The sequence below is a fragment of the Schistocerca gregaria genome, chromosome X (assembly GCF_023897955.1).
Source record: "Schistocerca gregaria isolate iqSchGreg1 chromosome X, iqSchGreg1.2, whole genome shotgun sequence".
In the NCBI taxonomy this organism is placed as follows: domain Eukaryota; kingdom Metazoa; phylum Arthropoda; class Insecta; order Orthoptera; family Acrididae; genus Schistocerca; species Schistocerca gregaria.
The window spans coordinates 71,193,570-71,218,277 of record NC_064931.1 but is presented as its reverse complement, the minus strand read 5'-3'; the positions used below and the strand labels follow the sequence as shown (position 1 = coordinate 71,218,277).

The window sequence follows — 24,708 nt, the reverse complement described above, 5'->3', positions numbered from 1 at the left end:
GTTCCACATTACGACTTTCTACAAGATTGAGCCATGGCTTGACAGCTCTGTGCAATTTTTTTTGCAGTCTGACTGAAGAAGTTCCAGGACTCTACAAACCTCTGACAATTGTTTGAGAAGAAGATGAGTGGCATCTTTATAAATTATCTAACATTTCACTAATGTTAGCAGGGACTTCTTCAAAGTGCTCTGTTACAGTTTCTACATATTAAGAATAAATTAGTTGCAAGACTGAGCTATTTTTTGGAAGAAATTACTTATAAGAATTTAAATTTAACCATTCAATTGTCAACATGAAAAAAACCCAAATTAACCCACTGGATTGGGTTTTTCTCAACCCTTGGCCATGTATGTGAAAAAGGTATTCCATTTGAATCTAGTGACATGTCAAAGCACTGTACTGAACAGGTCACTGAATATTGTGCAGGGGCTGCTGAATTTAGTGGAATTACATTTTTAATTATATTTACTTATAAGTCCCATAACTCTGACTTCAGAATTTTTCTGTTCCAAGCTACAGTGTGTTCTTGGCTCACTTGATAAAAAGTACCAAAAATTAGTTGTAGGTGGTGGCTTTAATATTAATTTTAAAAGTGATTGTGTAAGAAAAAGTAGGAAGAGCCCCTAAATTCACATTATCTGATGCAGACTGTATTCTCTCCAACCACATTTTTGTTCATTCTTCATTACTATAGGGACAGTCTGTTAGTAAAGGGGTAAATGGCCTTACACACTGTGATTCACAAATGTTACCATTATAAGGAATTTGTGCACATACACATTAAATATAATTACATATTATTCAGAAAAGTTAATCCAGTGGCAACACACTTTTTTAAACTTCATTAAACAGCAACAGTGGAAAAAAGTTTATAGTGCAGATTACATAGAAAATTGTGTAATGCTTTCTTGAACATTTCTCTCTTGATCTATGAAAGTTCCATTCCATCAGAATGTTTGAAACACGATACTGGCACTAACAGGTAACCTGGATGTCTGACTAATGTGAAAAGGATATCATGGAGAACAAAATGGGAATTATATCAAAACATTACGGATAGTAACAATCAAGCTGCTGTAGTCCATTACAACCAGTATTGTAAAGTGCTTAAAAAAAGTCACAGGAAGGCAAAACGCATGTGGTATGCAAATACAGTAATTAATTCTCAGTATAAAATTAAAATCATATGGGCAGTTACGAAGAAAGAGTTTGGCCAATGGCGCAAGGTCAAAGATACATAGTAAAAATGTTTTTGTTAGTGATAAGTCAGATATATGCACAGCATTTAACAACCACTTTCTGAATACAGCAGGTGAATTAAACAAAGCTTACTTTCTATGGGGAATGCTTTTCAACACTTCTATCTGAAATACACCTCCATGATACTGGCAAAGGGAAGATTGTGTCAATAATTAACTCCCAGAAAACAGAACTCTCATGGATTTGATAATGAATCACTTTGCTGCATATGTTAGCATAGTACTTACCTATATTTGTAATTTCTCCTTCAGGAATAGTCAGTTTCCTGAATGATTTAAGTACTGAATAGTAAAACTGCTTTATAAAAAAAGGAATAAGGTATAATGTAGGCAATTTTAGACCTGTTTCTATGCCATTGATATTTGCAAAAGTTATTGAAAAGGTTGCATAGATATACGCAATTGATCATTTTGGTTCATATAATTTGCCGTCAAACATATAGTATGTTTTCAGAAGAGGCTTAGCAATTGAAAACACTATATTCTCTTTTCTCGGTGAGGTGATGGATGAAGTAATCAAGAAGTTGCAAATGCTAGGCATCTGCTTTGATTTAACTACGGTGTTTGATTGTGTGGTTCACAAAATATTAGTGCATAAGTTGGACCATTATGAAATAAGAGAAGTACCTCTCATGCTTTAGGAACACACAGGTATTCTCCACAGTAAAAACAACAGCTATGAGATAATGTCTGATTGGGGCATAGTTAAGTAGGAGGTGCCTTCAGGGGTTGGTGCTGGGACCACTAAGCTTTCAATCAGTTAATAATAGGCAGAATGCAATCTGCATTTGGATCATACCTCCTTGACTCTTATGCACAAAGACATGAAGTATTCTGCTGCATTAATCTTCAATAGAGAGCCACAGGAATTACAATACCTTAGCAGTAATGCTCGCACATTCAAGTCTAAACCAAAGAATTTCCTCATGGATCACTCCGTCTATTCTGTCGGGGAGTTCCTGAAAAAATTAAGCTAATTCCTGTGTTATATCGCCGATTATGATAATAGATACTCACAACTTTTAATTAGCATAGGAGTCCTCTACATTTTATTTTATTCATGTTAATTTCATGTATTGACCCATTCCATGACCATGGAATTTGCTCTTCAATTTGGTCCTATGGAACGAGACATGTAAAAAAGAATGACAAATAAAAGTCTCTCTTTCCCCATGCTGTATTCTGGTATTTAATCTGGTATTCTGTGGCCCAAGGCGAGCAAGCAAACTGGCATGGGCTGCCTTTCATTGACCACAGCACGCAGTCCCTTTCAGCAACTGCTGTCCTGCTGGACAGTGGGTGACACTCTACAGACACTGCTGCCCAGTCAGTCCTGCTGACAGTGGCTTGCTAAGTTTCTGCAGTTCACAATGTCAACTTGAGGCTGATGGCCACCACTCCACAGTGACCTCACCTCTGTACATAACACGAATAAAAGTAAAATTCATTCTGGGATGCTTTACGAGTGGTCTAACACTTGATTCCAGTCCCAACACCATTCTCAATCTATGTCCAGATGAAGGAAGTGGTGCTTCATCCAGATCTTTGTACAGCCATTTCCTACATCGCTGTCGGGCTCACCTCTCAGCCCCAACAATCTAGTGTCAGAAGTGACTATTGCAACATTGACTGCTGCCATTTATCAGGAGGATGCATTGGCTGTGATGTTATCACCAGCTCTGGCTTGTGGTTTCAGTGGTATGAGCTTGGTGAGTAGGTTTTACATTTCTGGAGGCCTTTTTATGTTGTTCTTGTATTCGATCATGGCAGATAGGGCTGAGGTGCATAGGAATTTGTAGGCACAGTTTGAGAGGCCACAAGAACCTGTGCACTTGTTGACTTTTAGAGGAAATTGTCGAGAGTGAGGTGTCAATGTTGTAATTTGGAGGCCACGATTGTGTGCAGGCATTACAAGCCAGATGTGGGACCTGCTCAAGTTGTGGGCACGAGGCACATTGGTGCTCAGTGTCTCGACGGGCTACAATCTGTCATGAGATTTAATATCATTTTTCTGCTACCTCTCTGTCCGACTGTTCCTAGTAACTGTCCTTGCTTGGCTGTTACATGGTGTAGTTTAAGACTGTTCTATTCCTAGACAGAGGTTGCACAAACGCCAGAAACATGAGCAGTGATGAGGGAAAAAGCAGCTGAAACATTCGTGAAACTAATGACTGAACTATCGAAGAATGCCGCATTACAAACGATATGGTTACTTTACTGGTAATGAATGAGCATAAGCATGGTGAACTAGCTGGGACAGTACAGGCAACAGCTTCATGAAGTGTATCTGTTCCTTCTGTGGATCCCTCTGTGGCTAGTCTCGTGGCTCCTTTTTCAGGTAAACCAACTGAGAATGTGTCAGCCTTTACTGAGAACCTTGAAGCCGCTCCTTTTCTGGGTATTCGGCCAGGCGAGGAACGTTTCCACATGACCAAGTTACAGTTAGCGGATGAGGGTGGGGAGGGGGGTGGGGGGTGAGGCAGAGACATACGTCATGTATCATCAGATTCTTCAGGGAACAACTTAATGGGATGTCACAGATAGGAAACGAGTCAGTGGAAGCATCCTTAGAGAGGATCAGGAAAAATCAATGTACAAACATATCAGTTAACACAGAATGAGAGAAGCCGGATAAAACTGAATATGAAATAGACAGAAGACAGAGCACGAGATGTGTTTTTGAGAGGTCTACCACCCTATATGTCGAGTAAGATAAAAAATCCAAAGGATTTGGCTACTGCCATTCAGGTTGCATAGCGACTTGGGTGCAGGAAAAATGGAGTGTTTTTCCTCAGAATTGAAATACTATAGGTGTGGACCACATTCTAAACAATGCCACCAATTGCAAGTCTATTAATGTGAGGTGGTGGACATTGGGTGTGAGATTGTCAAACACAAAGCAAAGTGGACAGCATCATGTAAGGGTTTGTTCAGTGCCAATGGGAATTCCTCCAACCTGGGACAGCACTTTCAGTAAAGCATAATGTTACAAATGTATGTGCAGAGGCAGAGTGCTACTTGGTGGGCAAGGCAAACAGAATGGTATACAAATGCTTAGTGGACACAGGTACCTAGTCTGGATCCCCTGGATAAGAAGAGACTGGATTAAAAGCAATATAGATTACGTGTAGTATAGGTTAATGATGTGGCATCATTGTTGTTCAACTTCTGTACTGCAACAAGAAATTTCTGGGAATATGTGGAAGTATTGCGTTTGTTGGGACGGGTACTGCGCATCTCTACTGCTGAATTATCTGAATAGGCATCAAGCAGAAATTAATTTAGTGGGACATTTTTGCGCCTGGGAACGACTGCCGCAAATGATACATTGTTGCAAGCTTGCCGATCATGAAGGAGCAGCCAAGTAAACTGCACAAACATTCATTGAAGCTCAATATGCATGATGAAGTACTGATGGGTAAGGGAAAGATACTCTAGGTGAATGTGGGTGATTGTAGATACTGACTTACTGAACAATATGTTTTGTGTAATAGAGCTACTGGAACACAATGCCCAATTGTACATTTCACTTTGTTTTGTATGTAGCAGTGTGGCACGTGTGCAGCAAGTAAATGGGGATTACATAGTTTCAGTGAGCGTGGATAATTCTAGCTCTGACAAAGTGGAGCTGCCAAAGGAATTATTGATTGTCAATTTGGCTGCTCTAGATTAGGACAACTTAGGCAGGTCAAGTGGAGACCTTTGCCACAAGCACACCATTGATGCATCTGAATTATGTGAGGAAGTAAAACATTTAGAAGGAAAAGATAGGACAATTATGGAAACGCTGTTAATATGATTCGCAGATTTGTTCCATCCTAGTAAACAATTACCAGACCCACCTGTGACACAGCATAGAATTCCAGTGGGGGATAACCTCTTGTCTGCAAGGAGCCATACCGAATACTGCACTTTCAGCTGATATTGGCAGAATTCAGCCATCAAAGTTGAGGATGGTGTTATTCAGGAAAGTGATACACCATGACGTGCACCTGTGCCAAAGAACTCATCTGACAGTGTGAAGAAATACAGGTTTTTTTGCTATTACCAATATTTGAACACAAGAACATGATGGATGCATAGCCGGTACTGAACATAACAGAAACAATGGAAAACCTAGGTGAGTGCAAATACTCCTTCATGATACATTAAAGAGTGGATATCACCGTATTGAAGTGTTTGCAGAAGAACGGCCAAAGACTGCATTTGTCATTCCTTGGGGACACTACCAGTATCGACAAATGCCATTTGGGCTTAAGAGTGCACCAGCCATGTTGCAGATATGGTTGGATGGAGTACTACGGGAATTAAAACCATGTCAATCTAGTTAGACAATACTGTTGTGTTTTCTGACACTCTAGAGGATGTGCAGTGACTGGGTGAAGTCTTTAAGAGGTTGTGTTTGGTAAATTTACCATTAAATACTGAAATGTGTCATTTTGTGTCCACAGAGATAGAATATTTAGGTCATGTGATAGTCAAAATGGCATGGAGACTGGCCTAAGACTGATACATGTTCTCTGCAATTGCTTGCTGTCACAAGTCATTTGTTAAGAAAAAGATGTGAAATCCCAGTGGACAACTGACTGGCCAGCCACATTTGAAAAACTGAAAGAAGGGCTAACAAATAATTTGATATTAATATTGCCAAATTACAAAAACAAATGCATCTTATTCTGTGACACTAGTAACTGGGATCTGATGTAAAACGTCTGTTCAGAAAATAACGCTACTTTATTTTTTCAAACCTTATTATTAATTTTGCAAATTATTGACCCTTGTCCCCTTCAAACTACCCCCCCCCCTGGTCACACACTTTTCCCAGCAATGTCTCCATTTTGGTTGATTGGTTTGGGGTACAAAGGGACCAAACTACAGGGTCATCAGACCCTTTTTCCTAACAGAAACGAGGTTCAGTATAAAACAACACCCAATGTACGTTTGAGAAAGTAAAAGGGGAAAAAGGAATGGGGAACCACACATAAACAGAAAATGAATGGAACGAACAAAAAACGGGGAAAATACACACCATAAGGAAAAGTAGGAGGTGGTATTAAAACCACAGAGCAGATGGTCTGGGCTGGCTGATCACAAGAATAAAAGAGGATGAGCCAGCCACTCTGCAACACACAAAAATGTCCACCCCCAAAAGACAAGGCAAGATGAATACATGTAGGGCAAAGACGAACACAAAGGCAAACAAATGTAAAGAAAGGGTGACAAGAGTTAAAAATGGAGGGAGGGTGGAGGCTTCGGAGATAGGGCCAAATGCCCACCCTTAGATGGTACGATAAACCTCCCCCCCCCCCCCCCCCCCCCCCCCCAGAATAAAACGTAAAACTAAATCTGCTGTTGAGGCATTGTTGCCCAATACCAAAGGCAGGGTGCTGGGAAGATTAAAAATCCACCGCAGAGCAGCTAAAATTGGGCAGTCCAGCAATATGTAGATGAAAGTCAGAAGGGAACCACAGCGACGCCGAGGTGGGTCCTTGCAACGAACAAGGTAACCATGTGTTAGCCATGTATGGCCAATGCGGAGCCCGCAAAGGACAACAGATTCTCTGCGAGTGGCTTGCATGGATCACCGCCACACATAAGTCGTCTCCTTGATACCACGGAGTTTATTTGGTGTACACAGGGTGCACCATTCAGTATCCCCTATCGCGAAAACTTTGCTCTGGTAGGCCAATCTCCAGAGATGGTTTACTGGTGGCCTGTCTGACCAGGCGGTCAGCAAGTTCATAGCCCGTTATCCTGACATGTCCTGGGGTCCAAATGAAGGTCACTGAGCGTCCTATGGAAGCACTGGTTGAGAGCTTCTAGGCTCATGTCAACATCTAGTGGGTTCTTGCCGGGCTTTGGCACTGGAATGACAACACTTTCCCACCACTGCTATGGGAATTCACCATCGCTCCAAATGAGGTTGAAGACAGCAAGGAGGCAGCATTGCGAATCCACTAACAGATGTTTTAACATTTGCGAATGGATGCGATCGGGGCCAGGGGATGTGTCAGGGCAGTCGGCAAGGGCACTGAGAAATTTCCACTCGCTGAAGGAAGCATATAAGGCTCAGGGTGGTGTGGAGCAAAAGAGAGGTGTTGTCCCTCCACCCTCTGAGGAGACGAAAGGTGGAGTGGTAATTCTCTGATGCAGAGATGCAAGTGTAATGCTCAACAAGATGCTCTGCGGAGGCAAAGTTCGAGGTGAGTTAGTAGGTCCTCAACATCTTTGCCACGGCATTAATCTCGGCTCCACCCCACCAAGGGTTATAGGCATTAAAATCACCCAGAAGGAGAAAAGGTGGGAGGAGGGAGTTGTGAAATGAGTGCAGCTAAAACATGGGATGATGCTTCACAATCTGGATGGAGGTAGATGCTACAGATGGTAATTCCCTGCATTGTCCTTACCCTGACAGCCCTGCATTGTCCTTACCCTGACAGCCACAGCTTCTAAAGGTGTCTGAAGAGCCACAAGTTCGCTACAGACAGAGGTATGGATGAAAATACAGAACGGTTTTTGTAGTACACCTGGTAGCCACGAAGGGCGGGGGTTCACATTGCTGGAAACCAGGTCTCTTGAAGGACAATGCAGAAAGCAGGTGTACTGCTTACGAGTTAACGTAACTCAGCCAGATGGGATAAAAAACCACCACAGTTCCACTGGAGAATGATGCTTTCTGTCATCTGGGGTGGCATGGAGTGACCGAGGAGGCAAATTAGGCCTCAGCATCACCTGTCGCCACTGGTTGAGTGTTGGCATTCAGTACCACTGCATCCAAGGTGTTGGCGACATCTAGGTCCTTAGGCGGTGCCTGAATCTACACCTTGTTCTTGGATGCAGAGCCATGGGGGAGTGTTGGTGTAGGAGGCACTGGAAGCTCCTGTTTCTTAGTGGACCTTTTCATTGAAGTTTCACCCTCTCGCTGCTCCTTAGGAGTTTGCTGGAAGGGCTTCTCTGAAGTAGCTTCAGAACCAGAGGAAGACCTTGAAGCCCTTCGTTCACAGCCAGTGGCTCTTTCAACCACTGGCTGGTGTCCACTGGACCACTGGGGGGGGACTGTGGAGGGTAAGAGACCCAAGGGACCCCTTCCACGTAAGAGGAGCCAGAGGAGGCCATTGCTTCTCCATCATGGGGGAGGGAACCGATGTCCTGGCATTTTGGGGGGCAATGCTTCCAAAGTAGAAGCTTTGGGAGTAAAGGAACAAGACGTGCCCCCAGCCAACTGGATGGGGGAGGAAGATGGGCAGCCCTGATGTCCACTGGAGCAACCTTAGATGATGGGTGAAAAACAGCATCATTGATGGCGATGCCGTCGTGGCGGCAGCATTAAAAGATAGTGTGGGAACAGGGTTTAGTCTTTCATATTTGATTACTTTTGAATACATTGTGGGTGTGAACAGCAATCAATGCGTTACAAATATTTACTATCAAAAACAGTCTTGATCACAATTTATTTATTGCAATGACCGCTTTCGACCACTACTGTGGTAATCTTCAGACCAATGAGTAAGAACCTCATTCTCATGGTAAATCATTGGTCTGGAGATGACCACAATAGTGGTCGAAACTGGTCACCGTAATAAATAAATTGTGATCAAGACTGTTTTTGATAGTAAATATTTCATATTTGAGTTTAGCCTCACAGTAAGATAAACTGTCCACAGTCTTTTACTTTATAATTTTGTGCTCCTTTTGGAGTACCCGGCAGTTCGGTGAGCAAGGGGAGTGATGCTGTCCACAGTTCACACGGGTGGGGGGAGGCGCACATGGAGTATTCGGATGCAGCAAACATCTGCAGTCTCTACATGTGGCACTGGAAGGGCACCGGGAGGTCAAGTTCCCAAATTTCCAGCACTTAAAGCACAGCATAGGGGGAGGGACAAGGGTTTGACGTCACATCAATACACCATCACCTTGACCGTTTCAGGTAATGAATCACCCTCAAAGGCCAAGATGAAGGCATTGGTGGCCACTCTATTGTCTTTGGGTCCCTAGCAAACACGCCAGACGAAATGAATACCCCACCGTTCTAAATTGGCACGTAGATTGTCATCGGGCTGTAACAGGAGGTCACGATGAAAAGTAATTCCCTGGACCATACTGAGGTTTTTGTGGGGAGTGACCGAAACAGGAATATCACCCAGCTTGTCACAGGCTAGTAATGCCTGCGACTGGGTTGAGGATGCCGTCTGAATCAAAACTGACCCACTGTGCATTTTGGACAGTTCTGTCACTTCCTCAAACTTATCCTCCAGGTGCTCAACAAAAAACAGAGGCTTCGTTTCTAGAAAGGAGTACTCATCATGCAAACTAAGTAATGTGGTGAATATGGATCCTGTCTCTCTGAAGCCCTATGTTCCTCCTAAGATGTTGCTGCGGAGGGGAATGATTTAGGGTCATTCCTGTCAGCATTGAAATCAACCCTTTCTTTCTTAGAGACTGCTGGGGGCATTCAGTCCCCATAAAAAGATGACTTAGTCTGCTTAATTGCAGCTCATCTGCCCTGATGCCACCCACTCCAATCAGGGGCTTTCCCCACGGGTGCCACTCAGCCACAGCAAAGGCCACCTGTCATGCTGGCCCTTGCTGAGAGTCCGGTTGCCCCCTTAAGATGGGCATCTACTCCTTGGCATACGTGGGGAGTTTACAGCTCAGGCATCAGCAGTGCAATCACTGTGTTGTCAGGGGGCTACCACCAAATGGGTACATGATGGCTCAACCACAATGGACTGGCTACCGGACTGGATATAGTGTGCAGAGAAATCCAATATTGTCAAGGGGGCAAAAGAGGAGAGGGCACAACGGAAGAAGATGACATAACCCGGAAAGTGTCCTCCCCCAAATACTTGAATTGCAGGTGGAGATGCAAAGCCATGATGACAAGAGGTGCAGGAGATTGAATCTAAGGGCACTATGGACAACCCGTGCACTACGTAAGGTGTCCTTCCCCATACGGCCAACACTTCTGTGGAATTTGGAAAATGGTAGGTCAATCCATAAAATGGGACCTAAACTTATAGAGCCGAAATGTGTGACACTCTTTTTAGTCGCCTCTTATGATAGGCAGGAATATCTTGGGCCTATTCTAAACCCCAGACCCGCAAAAGGGGGGGGGGGGGGGGGTGTCGTCTCCATTTTGCAAAGCAGACCTTGATAGCTTTGAGATGTCCTTTAAGTAAGTAGAAAATATTGTTATATTTGAAGAATGAAAGGGATTTAAAAATGGAGGTTTCAACCTTGTTGATGGCGTACACACATCAAGAGAATGGTTTACTCCTGCTGCCGATGTTTAACATAGTATCTTAAGAAATATTTTCTTACAGGTCGATGACGAATTTGCTTTGATGCCATTTGATACTCTGAAAATAGCCTCTGGTGAGTCAGGAGAATACAGGAGGAGAGTCACTGATTTTTAGCACAAAGCTGACAAACTGACAAAGCTGAGTGTTCAGGCACATTGTTGTGGTGCAAGAACCATGAATTGTCTCACAAGTATTTTCTCTTTTTGCAAATTTTTCAAGTAGCTGTTGCAAAATGCCTTGATAGCCTACAGGGTTCACTGTTTCGCCTTTTCTGAACAGCAGTATCATCAGTTGAAGCGGAAAAGCTTCCTGGTGAAGGATCATGTTCAACTGACTGACAACCACTTAAGTTTTCCTAGTTTCATGTAAAATTTTACATTTCATCACTGTTCCAGAGAACAGCACATTTAAGAAATCGCCATTAACACTGAAACACATTGCACTTAAATAACAATATCATGAAAATAAAAAAAGTATCAACATTCCAAAGACATGTGGTTACAAAGGAGGTAATGCACAAGGTAGTGCTGTCAACTGCATGTTACTAAATATCTCCATTGGCACATAACTAAAAATGTTTGGTTATTTTCTCTACAGACTTTGTGTTCTCAGTTAGGATATAAATTGCAAGGAACGCCCAGTAGCATATCCATCAAGGCAGTTGACTAAACCCTAACAAAATTACTCAGTCACGGAGAAAGACATGCTAAGTCTCATATAGTATTATCTACTTCCTTCATTACCTGTACAGTACAAAATTTAAAGGTGTTCAGATCATGTGGTGTTAAAGTGATTATTAGAATTGAAGAATACTTCAAGCAGATCAACTCATTGGGCACTAAGGTTGACTGAGTTTGATTATGAGGTAGTACACAAACCTGGCATGACGCACAGTAATGCTGACGGCTTGAGCAGAAAGACTGGGATCGTACAAGTGCTTGGTAAAGCCCTGCAAGGTGGCAAGAGGAGCAGACTTCTGATGCAGACTGCCAGTTATTTAGTACACAGCTGTATTTTGTGAAGGACAACAGGCTGTTGTGTAGAATGATGATATTTGGGTTATGCATTATGGTACCCACATCTTTGAAGAACAAAGTATTGAAGGAAGCTCAAGATTGTGTGTTAGCAAATCATGGAGGGCACAGGACAAATGATCGTCTAATAGCTGAGCAATATTGGTGGAGGACAAGGAGACAGGACATTGACCAGCATGTGAAGAATTGCATACCACTTGTACAACATATTGATCTCAGTCATCATTGAATACTGCTGTCACTGGAAATGATGGGAATGGGTATTTTGGGTCCATTCAACCCAACACCACAGGGAAATAGCCATGTGTTAAGCATCACAGACCACCTTTCATGTTATGCGGAGACAGATGCGATCCCGAATAAACAAGCAAGTTGGTGGTACAGGCAATGGTAAACAACTGGTTATTGCAGTTTTGCATTATCAACACAGTATGTACAGATCAGAGCACCAACTTCATATCCAAATTAATGAAGCTGTTGTACAAACTGGAAATCCAAAACCTAAGAACTAGTCCATTCTGCCATAAAATGGAAGAATGGAACATATCCATCACATTGTCAGTAACATGTTGTTATTTGAACAGCCATCACAACAACTGGGATATTTCCCTACCTTATGTCATAACTACATACAATTCTAAAGGACATGGCACCTTTGGGGTTTCATGGTACAAAGTGGTATACAGCAGAAATACATCTCTGCCTTTTAAAGTGGTTAAGCCCAAAGTTGAGAAACATGGAGATTTGGTGAATTAGTTTGTGAAGATATTATGAGATGTATGGAAATGTGTGAAAACAGTGTGCGACATTATCTAATGGTTTTCTGCTACTGAGTAGTTGCTTTCAGGACAGCGTCCCATACAAGCAAACCAGTTGCGACTTTACCTGCTGTTGCTCACACCACAGGTAATTGGGCAATGCAAATCTCCTTAAAAAAGTATAGATCAGTAATGTCGTAGAGTCGAACCCAATGTATCTGCTTTCATGCCCAGCAACTATCTTGCTGCAAATAATAACCTGAAGCCATGATCCTGCAGTCAAATAGTCTATGCATTGGGCACAATTGTAAATTAATGAAACAAGGACACACATAAAATAAAAGATAAATGAATAATTGATAAAAACAGTTCTATTCTAATGTCCGTAATTGATGTGGATGACAGAGAATTATGTTGAATAATGTTCATTCAAGAAAGTAAAACAAATAAACAGACAGTGTTCCTATGATATCCAGTTAAAATATAGACAGAAAATAACCTTATCAAATGGAGTTAAGCTGTGTTGTGAGCGTTATGAGAATGCTAGCAGAATCCTGAAGCTAAACAGTCATCCAAGACGTCCGAAAAACTGAATCTATTTTGTGATCACAATACACAAAATATTCACCAGGCAAAAATGAAAATAAAATGAATTTAAGGAGGCAGATGGCAAAACAAGGGAGGAAGTAAAAAGATCCCAGCTTCCTTCGCCACAAACTTGAGCACTTCCCATGACGAAAATGTTTAGTCTTCTGTAGTTTTAAAGATATTGAAAACATTGTTCTTTCATTGGATGTGTGCCTCGTTTATCGGAGACTGAAGATGTATTCAGATTTGCTTTATTAATATAACTGTGATTTACTGTCAGATTTCTAAGAGCTGAAAGATGCCATCCTTCTGCTTGTCTGACACTCTTCCATTGCAGGTGCATCATCTCTTTTTCTAAGTGATTTACTATCATCATCAAAATTTCCTTTACAGGGATGTACCCCTCATCCAGCCCTTCGCTGTCACATCTACTCCTGAGCTCACCTGGAGAGGCCATGACATGCCCCCGGATTGTCAATTAGCGTTCAGATGCAGAAACAACTTCTCCTCCTCTTGCCCTCTTGTACCAATTCTAGACAGCCATATCACTCGGCTACATATGCAAAACATTACAAGTGAATACAGAAGTACTTGAGTGGCAAGAGCAGGAGGGACAACATGTTGGTAAACTACTTGAGAATAGAATCAGTCAATGAGTATTGCTGGTGCATCCCTACACACTGAAGGGCCACATCAATGGCCATATCAAGTCATAGATATCACCTGTGAATATGAAGTTACAGTTGGTGACAATAACTTCCATAGTTCATGTAGGACACTAAGCCATTTAAGGGAACTTTACACACTTTCCCACACATGCCAATATTGTTCCAGCAAGAAAAGTTAAAGCTAAGAAGGAAATGGAAACTGGCAAGTGGAAGGTATGAGGAGAGCCTTATGCACTCAGATCACTCAAACAGATACCGATTGGGCAGGAAATATGAAGTAGTTTTAGGGGTAAAATATATGACAATTGTGCCACTGTCTTGTTGCAGTGGGGTTATATCACATTTTTTAAAGGTTTTGTGATAAATCTTTAGTTTCTAAGTGAACAGGAGTATGCTATAGTGATTCGATGTTGATGTCTTACTGTGTCGCGTACACTTTGCATCTTATGAGTGTGGGATAGAGAGTGATGTGAATTCCTTGTCCCCAGATGATGTTACCACCAAGAACGTCTAGATCGAGTACAACAATTTTGATGATACTGCACCTCTTTGATGGAGAAGTCACGGATGCGTGACGGGACAAAAAACTTGAACTGGGAGTGCCGTTTTTCTGGCAGGAGGACGTAGTGCTAACTAGCCAGCAGTAAATATTAAGGCTAGCCTACAACACACGGGAAGTAATAAATGAGATATGAATAAATATTAGTAGGGCAGTATTTCAAAGCTGCGAGGGAAGTACCATTAGAGGCATACAGGATTGAGGATTCGTTTAAGTGGTTAGGGGATCAATTGCATCAAGTGATTGATCAGGTGCCGTGCAGATTGTTGCAATGGAAGAGGGGATGGTTAAATGCAAGTGGAATGTTATTGAAGATGGCGTTTGGTAAAGCAGATGGTGACAACATTCAGGAATTAAACAGCAAGCTGGTACAAGTGCAGGGAGTAGCAAATACTGACAGAGAAACTAGGGAATGGCATGCCACATAGTTAAAAAATTTGGAGCAACATATATCGAACCAGACTGGTATGAGAATTAACTATGGAATTGACAGGATATGGATAAAGTACAGGCTCAACTAAACTTATTGGGTGGGAGAGTGGCCGTAGAGGCTACTGTGGTCTCTGACAGACAGCCTAGGTGATGTATTTTGTACTCATGTTTTTTTTTTCCAGTACAGAAAGGATAACCTCTTCATATAAATGTATGTTTTTCTCTCAGTAGGGCTGCAGTAGCCACCAGAAAAATCGCAGGAGGCGCACATTGGCACGGCGTGTCACGGACAGTAGTTGCCGCAAGTAAAGTCCTGTCCACCAGAGGGCATGCGAGAATTCAGCCGCGCCCCCTGCCGGCGGAACAACAACAACTCAGGCAGCACGGGCCAGTCAGTTTCACATTGGGCATGCCTAGCAGACAGTTCCCGGTCTACACTATGTGAAGTGCGATGGACAATGTGAATCATATTAATACACAATTGGCGACGAGTAGGGTCGTTCTTTCGTGTGTTGCGTCGTCGTTCTGGTTTCGCAGCTTATCCATGGCATAGAGGATTTAGTGCGAGTTTCGGTTGAGCAGCAGCAGATGGAGCTCATGGCAACCATGAATCAAGCGCTTCCGGCATTGCTCTCCACGCAGTCTGCTCCAGCACCATTCCCTCCTCCCTTTCCCCCGTATGACACGATGGCGGAGGATTGGGACGCATATGAACATGGCCTTCGGCAGGATTTCCAGGCATTTCATGTTGCCGATGCAGAGATATGTCATGCTCTTTTCTTGTCTTGGATATCTCCCTCGCTGTATCAAGTTTTGCAGCAGCTAGCACCGTTGTAGGAACCCTCGTCCTTGTCTTTTGAGGCATTGTGTTCATTGCTGTCTTCCTATTACCACCGCTGCACGCATGTTATGGTGGCTAGGGTCGAATTCTATTAATGCAAGAAACAGCCCCATCAGTCTTACTGGGTGTGGGCCACTACCCTGCACGGTGTTAGACGCAAGTGTCATTTTGTCACGGAGCAGTCGCGAGAGTCGTATGCCCAAGTTATGGTGCGAGACGTCATTGTTCGTTCGGCCCCTGATAGGGCGGTTCAGCAACGGGCCCTGCAGTTGGAAGACCCTTCCCTTGAGGAAGTCCTGTCCATTGCTCAATCGTATGAAGTCTCTCATGCCACAGGTCAACAGTCGGAAGCATGGTGCGACGTCGTGGCGGTTCAGGTTGGCGCGGCCGCGTCCACTGCGTCCGGGGTGGGCGACGTGCGAGTGGTAAAATCCGGTCGTTATGGGCGGTCCCGCACGGCGCGTAAACAGAGTTTCGGCCACTGGCCCCTGTTACCATCCTGTGCGTCGTGCTATATACATCATGATCAGTCAGAGTGCCCCCAGCATTGGGCCGTTTGTCGCAAATGTAATAAAAAAAGGACACATTTCTAAAGTTTGCAGCTCAGCCTCAAAAGAATCGAAGGAAGCAGATACAGAGGACATGGACGTACACATTCAGGAAGTTTCATCGGGCCAGGCTCCCGACGCATTGTGTGGTGTGCGTACTGTAAGACCTTCGGTACACACACCATCAGATTATTTGACTTGTCGCTCTAGCTAAGTAGGCGGGTGTCAGCAATATGTCTCGTGGTCTTATCGTGGCATGTTTATCTTCTGCTGTTAGGTCAGACGATAGAAATGCCACTTGCACGCTTAGAGTGGCAGATTGATGGTGACCAACTTTAAACAGAACTTTATTAATTTTCACACACATTTATTAAAATAATAACAATCATAAACCTTACTTAACTTGATTCTGGATGCTATTTACAATTGACAATCTGAAGTGCCTTTGGTCTTGGTACGTTAATCTTATTCTCACATATCTCCGATACTTGACAAAGTGTCTATACAGTTATCTTCATGGCTATGTACAGGAATATGGTAATCTTATTAGGCGCAGACTGAAACTTGACTATAGACTAATGCAGACAAACGCAGATTGACTTATCAGAGCTCTGTACACTCGTTATAATACCTCGAGCATTCAGGTATCACTGCGTGAGTGTGATCCGCGAGGAGAAAAGGTTCTACGTTAGCAGCAATCTTATTGGCTGTGCTACATATTAATATGCGGATAGGCGGAAGCAGAATTTGGTCCGTCTCTAAGACAACGCCATCTCGTAGTGCGGAGATGGACGAGCGCTGCGCTACATATTAATACGCGGATTGGCGAAAGCAGAATTTGGTCCGTCTCTAAGACAGCACCATCTCGTACTGCGGAGATGGACAAGCGCTGCGCCTGCGCTGTTGCGCTTAGCGGGGCATGCTCTAGTGGGAAAGTTGTGTACGCGCTGATTACGCGGAACTATGTACACAACATATCAGCACACAAACTTTTTATCGAGGTGTCGGTTCGGTCGCGCCGATTGCAACTGCAAGTAGATACGGGCGCGGCAGTTTCCTTGTTGAATGCACAAACTTACTCCGACCTTGGGTCGCCCCCATTGGTGTCAGATTACCGGCGTCTCTACGGTTATGGTAAACAGTTCATTCCCCTACTGGGTCAATTCACTACCGACGTTACTTACAAATCCGTCACTTGGCCTCTTACTTTTATTGTTGTCAGAGATGTGAGCTCCGCTAACCTTTTTGGATTGGATGCCTTTCAAGCTTTCAGTTTTTTTTATCGCAGACATCATACAGTTGGTCTCTGAAGACATTCCCTATCAATCATTGGAATCTTTGAACTCTGACTTTAAGGATATCTTTGAGGAGGGCCTGGGGCGTGTTTCAGACCTTGAACTTCACTTAACGTTGAAGGCGTCGGCTCACCCGTGTTTTCTACGCGAGGCAGATGCCCTTGGCTCTCCGCCCTCAGGTAAAAGCAGAGCTAGACCAGCTGACAGCCCTCGGGGTTGTGCTTCCGATTTCTTCTAGTTATTGTCAGGAAACCCACGGGAAAATTACGTCTTTGTGGCGATTTCAAGGCCACCATTAATTCCCAATTGGTGGTGGACACCTATCCCTTGCCTCGTTCTGATGAATTGTTCTCCAATGTGGCAGGAGGCCAATATTTTTCGAAAATCGTTCTTTTGGAGGCTTATAATCAAATAGCACTTGATGAGGACTCCAAACGGCTCGCGGTCGTCAACACACCGTTTGGCCTTTACCGATACCAGTGGTTGGCCTTCAGAATATCCAGTGCCCCGGCGATATTTCAGTGTTATCTTAAGCACGTCACGTCGACAATCCCTTATTGTATGAATTATCTCGACGACATAATGGTCACAGGCTGCAGAACAAAGGAACACTTGCACAACCTTCGAACACTCTTTCTGAAATTCAGGTCCGTGGGCCTGCATTGCAACCTGCATAAGTCGAACTTCTTCCAACTGTCCATTGAGTATGTGGGCCACACCATCTCTCGGCACTACGTCCAGCCGCTAGGAAGTTTGGTCCAAGGTATCGTCGACCTTCCACGGCCCGCTTCTCTGAAGGAGTTACAAGCTTTTTTTAGGCAAGATTGCCTATTACCACCGGTTCATTCCGAGGGCTTCCACCATAGCCCGCCCCCTGTACTGCCTTCTGCGCAAGGGTGTTCCTTTTGATTGGTAGCCTGCATCGTTGAAGGGCCTACTCATGTCAGCGCTTTGTTTGGCTACTTTTGACCCGAATAAGCCATTGGTCCTGGCTACAGATGCTTCGCAGTATGGTGTGGGGGCGGTCCTGGCCCATTGCAATGCAGATGGCTCTGAGCAGCCACTGGCATTTCACCCTTTCTTGTATGGCATGAAGTTTCAGTTAATTGCTGACCATAAGCCATCAATATCATTATTTGGCCTCACCTCTGAAATTCCGGATAGGGCGGCCCACAGACTGCAGCACTGGGCCTAGTTCCTCTCTAAGTACCATTATGACATTCATTTTCGCCCTACCGGACAGCATGCCAACGCTGACGCTCTTCCCCATCTTCCGGTGGCCCGGATCCTAAGTTTGATTGGAAGGAGATTATGTGTTTTCATTTGGATGTGGCGTCCCGCCAAGTGGTTGATGGCTTCCCGATCACTAGTTCTGAGTCGCCAGGGAAATGGCAACTGACCCGGTTCTCCAGCAAGTAGTTCACCTCGTTCAGCAGGGGTGGTCGTCCCGACCTCCAGGTCGGGCCTCGGACCCTCTTCGTAATTATTTTGTTCTACGAGACCACCTATGAGTCTTGGAAGGAGTTCTCCTTCTGGCTACCGATGATACAGCTCCTCGTGTGGTTGTTCCTGCAAGTTTGCGAAGGGAGGTCCTCACATTATTACATGAGGAGCACTGGGGTGTTTCCCATAATAAAACCTTTGCTCGCAGACATGTGTACTGGCCCGGTTTTGACAGAGAAATTGAGCACTTGGTGGCCGCCTGTTCCCAGTGTGCGAGTCAACAGGCATTTCCCAGGTCAGCATTCTCTTCAGGGCTGCCAGCAACCCAGGCAGGAACGTTTTCACATAGATTTTGCGAGCCCGTTTCTTAATGGCTTTTGGCTCATTGTCATTGATGCTTATTTCCGATTCCCATATGTGGTTCACTGCTCCTCAACCACTTCATAAGTTGCAATCCAGGCACTCACAAAAATCTTTTCTGTGGAAGGTCTGCCAGTCACCCTGATATCAGACAATGGACCTCGGTTTATTTCGCAGACCTTCCAGGATTTTTGTAGGTGCTTCGGTACTTGGCACATTTGCTCTCTCCCCTTTCATCCACAATCGAATGGGGAAGCCGAGCGCATGGTGTGCACATTTAAGACGCAGATGAAGAAGTATGTGCACGAATTTCCTGCAGAGGAGGCATTGACATTTTTCCTGACGGCATAGCAGACCACACTGATGGGAGAATACAGCCCCGCAGAGCTCCTCCACAGGCGCCAACCTAGGACTCTGCTGCACCTCCTACGGCCTGGTCCTCGCCAGGCTTCGCAAAACGGGGTACCCGGCTTTCCACCGGGTATGTTGGTCTGGGCATGTGGATTTGGTCGCAATCCACTTTGGATACCGGCAGTGATCCTGCGCCGCAAGGGCCGCCAGCTCTATACCTTGCAGGCAGAGGACCGGGAGGTATGTCATCACCAAAATCAGCTACGACCATGTTTGGGCACCCACCCTCCGACCCCTCAGGCGCCGGCTACCCGTTGCCGGCACCCGTGTTGTTTTCTCAGGGGACAGTACCACCCCTCTCACCTGTGACTCGCCACACTGCGGTGGTGCTCAGCCTTGGCGGCCTCCAGTAGCTCCAGGACCACCACTGCCATCGTTAGAGATGCCCCGGCGAGAGCTGGACCCCTTCCAGGCCTGGTTTCTCAGGAGGCTGGTTCTCCTGTGGTCGTGCCGTCCCCGTCGTCCTCGCCACTGGGTCTTGCCCCTCCCGAGGTGGAACAGGATTTGGAGTTTGACAGCTTGTCATCCGTTCTGTCCCGGGCTCTGGTGGTGGGACGATGGGGGCCTCTTTGTGTGGGTCACTTCCAACCGTATTTGAAGGTTCTGGCTCGAGGGTTGGCAGATCCCCCCCGACTCCAGTATTCCACTGGACGTGGAGGTCATCGCTACTGCACGACGCTCCACCTTCCGACGCAGTGGATCACAGTGGCTTCACCCCCGAAGGAGGAGGAGTGGAGTAGCCACCAGAAAGATTGCAGGAGGCGTATATCAGCACGGCGCGTCATGGACAGTAGTTGCCGCAAGTAAAGTCCCGTCCAACATAGGGCACGCGAGAATTCGGCCGTGCCCTCTGCTGGCGGAACAACAACAACTCAGGCAGCATGGGCCGTGAAAAGTCAGTTTCACATCGGGCATGCCTAGCAGACAGTTCCCGGTCTACACTATGTGAAGTGCGACGGACAATGTGAATCGTGTTAATACAAGGACTTAAGGTTACATTTATGGTATGGTATATTATATGAAACTAGAAAGGTAAAATTACCTTTTCATTTTAAATGCTTCTTACTCAATTTAATAAACAAGATTGTAGTAATAAATGTAAAAAAATAATAAAAATAATTTGTGCACTAACAGGTTAAATGCTCGTTAATTCCTGAAGCCTAGTCCATATCATTATAAATTAATGGGTTGTGCACTGATCTGCCCACACTGCCAGACTCACCGGCTGGTAAGGTGGTCACTGTTACTGATCACTCAGTGTACAGAACAGTTTTCACAATGTCTGCTTTTCACTTAGGCAGCATGTGATCAACATGCTGACTTCTATACTGACTGATTGGTGTACAGTGTGTAAAATAGTTGCCCTGTTGTACTTACGTCAAAGTCGGTGTTATGAATTAAGTCAGAGAAGAACTGAGCTCTTGACTGGGATGTATCACATACGAAAGCAGCAAATGGGATAACAGAAGACACAATTTTTCCATAACTTCTGCGACATAATTTATGCACCCACAGAGCTCTGAGTCCACTTATTTTGCAGTTATTCTGAGCAATAGACATTTTCATTTGTGTGGCTACACTATGTTTCTTTGCACTGTCATTAAACATTAGCTAGTCGTTGCTATTTGTGCAACACTGTCACTGGATTTATGCATTGCTTATTTTTGAATTGTATTTCTCGTTATCATGTATATGTTGCAACAATATACAATATTTAACACACTTTTATGACTGCAGTAACTTGTCATTAGCAGAAACTGCTCTATATGATGTGATATTTATAGGAGTTAAATTACATGGTGTCAACATTACAGGTGATGAAAAAGTCTCATCAAATTACAGTGAAGTATTATACACTCCTGGAAATGGAAAAAAGAACACATTGACACCGGTGTGTCAAACCCACCATACTTGCTCCGGACACTGCGAGAGGGCTGTACAAGCAATGATCACACGCACGGCACAGCGGACACACCAGGAACCGCGGTGTAGGCCGTCGAATGGCGCTAGCTGCGCAGCATTTGTGCACCGCCGCCGTCAGTGTCAGCCAGTTTGCCGTGACATACGGAGCTCCATCGCAGTCTTTAACACTGGTAGCATGCCGCGACAGCGTGGACGTGAACCGTATGTGCAGTTGACGGACTTTGAGCGAGGACGTATAGTGGGCATCCGGGAGGCCGGGTGGACGTACCACCGAATTGCTCAACACGTGCGGCGTGAGGTCTCCACAGTACATCGATGTTGTCGCCAGTGGTCGGCGGAAGGTGCATGTGCCCGTCGACCTGGGACCGGACCGCAGTGACGCTCGGCAAGACCGTAGGATCCTACGCAGTGCCGTAGGGGACCGCATCGCCACTTCCCAGCAAATTAGGGACACTGTTGCTCCTGGGGTATCGGCGAGGACCATTCGCAACCGTCTCCATGAAGCTGGGCTACGGTCCCGCACACCGTTAGGCCGTCTTCCGCTCACGCCCCAACATCGTGCAGCCCGCCTACAGTGCTGTCGCGACAGGCGTGAATGGAGGGACGAATGGAGACGTGTCATCTTCAGCGATGAGAGTCGCTTCTGCCTTGGTGCCAATGATGGTCGTATGCGTGTTTGGCGCCGTGCAGGTGAGCGCCACAATCAGGACTGCATACGACCGAGGCACACAGGGCCAACACCCGGCATCATGGTGTGGGGAGAGATCTCCTACACTGGCCGTACACCTCTGGTGATCGTCGAGGGGACACTGAATAGTGCACGGTACATCCAAACCGTCATCGAACCCTTCGTTCTACCATTCCTAGACTGGCAAGGGAACTTGCTGTTCCAACAGGACAATGCACGTCCGCATGTATCCCGTGCCACCCAACGTGCTCTAGAAGGTGTAAGTCAACTACCCTGGCCAGCAAGATCTCCGGATCTGTCCCCCATTGAGCATGTTTGGGACTGGATGAAGCGTCGTCTCATGCGGTCTGCACGTCCAGCACGAACGCTGGTCCAACTGAGGCGCCAGGTGGAAATGGCATGGCAAGCCATTCCACAGGACTACATCCAGCATCTCTACGATCGTCTCCATGGGAGAATAGCAGCCTGCATTGCTGCGAAAGGTGGATATACACTGTACTAGTGCCGACATTGTGCATGCTCTGTTGCCTGTGTCTATGTGCCTGTGGTTCTGTCAGTGTGATCATGTGATGTATCTGACCCCAGGAATGTGTCAATAAAGTTTCCCCTTCCTGGGACAATGAATTCACGGTGTTCTTATTTCAATTTCCAGGAGTGTATTTGAAAATGAAATGCTGCAACATTTTGTAATATATCTTATATCAGAAATTAACAGCAATTTTAACACATCAATGGGCTACTGAACATATAGCAGTAGTATTTTTCTTACCTCATACTGAACTTTCTGGGACTTCAATTGAGAACGCTGGTCCACATTAAAACAAGCAACATCTTCATTGGATGAAGAAGTTATGTTGTCCTTGCTGATGTGCCGATCTGACATCGTTGTCCCATCGTTTTCTCTTAATGTTTCACTTACGTCAGGTATTTTGTTTCCCGTGATCTCTTTATCTACTTTTCTCCACTTAAATACTGATGTAAAGGGTTTCTTCTGTACCATGGGGGTTGTCTCATCTGTCAATAATTTACTATCTGCATCTTCAAAAGTCCTCTTTGTTTTCATCGAGTCATCAATTTCTTCTGATAAGCTGTCATGCATTCCAATCAGTTTGAAGGGTTTCTCAAGTTCTTCTGAAATGCTACTGTTTGTACCTGTTCCACTATCGAACTGGGTTTCTGAGTTACTACACTGGGATGCTTGAGTTTCTAAATTACTTGACTGGGATGTAAACTGACTGCTGGGCTGAGTTAAACTGTTCAAAGAATCCTGCAAGTCAACATCACACTGGACTATTTCTCTGCTTTTCAAGGCCAAAAAAGCAGAGTTGCTCATCTCCACTGGATCCGAAACATCACTTAGTTTCCCTTGCTCATCTGTACACAGAGATTTCTCATTCACTGCTGAATAAAACTGCAGGACACTGTCAGATGGTGGATTGATTTTATCTTCAGATGAGTCTTTCTGTGCAGTTTCAGTTGTATCACTATTACAGTCAAGATTGTTGGACATAAAATACCTAAAAAAAATAAAAAAAATAATAATTCAAAATCAAGTCACAAAATTTGAATGCTGTTGCAATTTATTACATACTGTAAATTGAAAAAGGACAATCATGAGAGCTTTTGACTTTGTATTCGGAATGAAGGAAGGAAAAAAATAGGATTTAATGTTGTATCAAGCATGTGGTCATTAAGGATAAGCATAAGGTTTGACTGGTAAAATGTTATTTACTTACATTTATCTAGTAACATGTCCCACTATAGGTTCATTAATGGATATGTGGGGTTAATGAAGTTGTACTGTTACACTTGTTTTTGCCATTTTATTTTACTTTGATTTTCGCACAGATTGAATTTTCAACACAATATGATAAACATTCACTTACTGATGTGAGAATTGCGTATGGATGTTTACAATCGGGGTTCCTGTGATGACAAACAATTTTGCAATATATTTTCTTCAACTTTGGTCGTTTTCTGTAAATGTAGATAACCAAGTATCGCAAGTTGCATGAAAAACTGGTATTTACAGTAAAGAATATCGATATACAGCTGTGCGAGTGTTACTTCATAATTTCTGAAACTTGAAAGCATCTAAACTTGTCACATCTTGAATTGATCTCACAAGGAATACCTTGAGTGCAGAGTCACAGGTTCAATCATTAGTAAGGCTAATTTTAAAGTTCTGTGTTAACAATTATGGCAGGAAAAATATTAGCTGCTAATGGCTCACTATGTGCATCAGGAGGGCAACAGAAAATCAGAAGATGTCCGGGGGGGGGGGGGGGGGGGGGAGGGGAGGCAGAGATCAACCTTATGGGATGTATATATTACACTTTACATAATGGACATCATTAACGTTCAAGAAATGTTCAAAACAAATCATGAACTTGCACCATGAACACCAAATGAAAAATGGTGTGCCACAGTGATGACTCAGCTTCGCACCATCGAGATTGGAGGCAAACTCCTAGGGAGTTACAAACTGTGTAGGACACTCAGCTAGGCATCCACTCTTAAAGAATGCATTGGTGTAACTGAGTGATGATAACAGATGGAATGTGATGGCAAGCAACCAAATCCTTTAAGATGTTGCTG

At 44.4% G+C, this 24,708-nt stretch overlaps 1 protein-coding gene across 3 annotated transcripts in view; it reads right to left on the bottom strand.

Moving 5' to 3' along the window:
* Positions 1–24,708, bottom strand: part of LOC126298976 (exonuclease 1) — a 115,818-nt gene that overhangs the window by 22,731 nt on the left and 68,379 nt on the right. For all 3 annotated transcript variants that reach the window (XM_049990597.1, XM_049990598.1, XM_049990599.1), the window contains one exon: positions 22,880–23,627. In XM_049990597.1, coding sequence (XP_049846554.1) covers positions 22,880–23,627 — 748 coding nt within the window. The remainder of the gene's footprint in view (positions 1–22,879; positions 23,628–24,708) is intronic.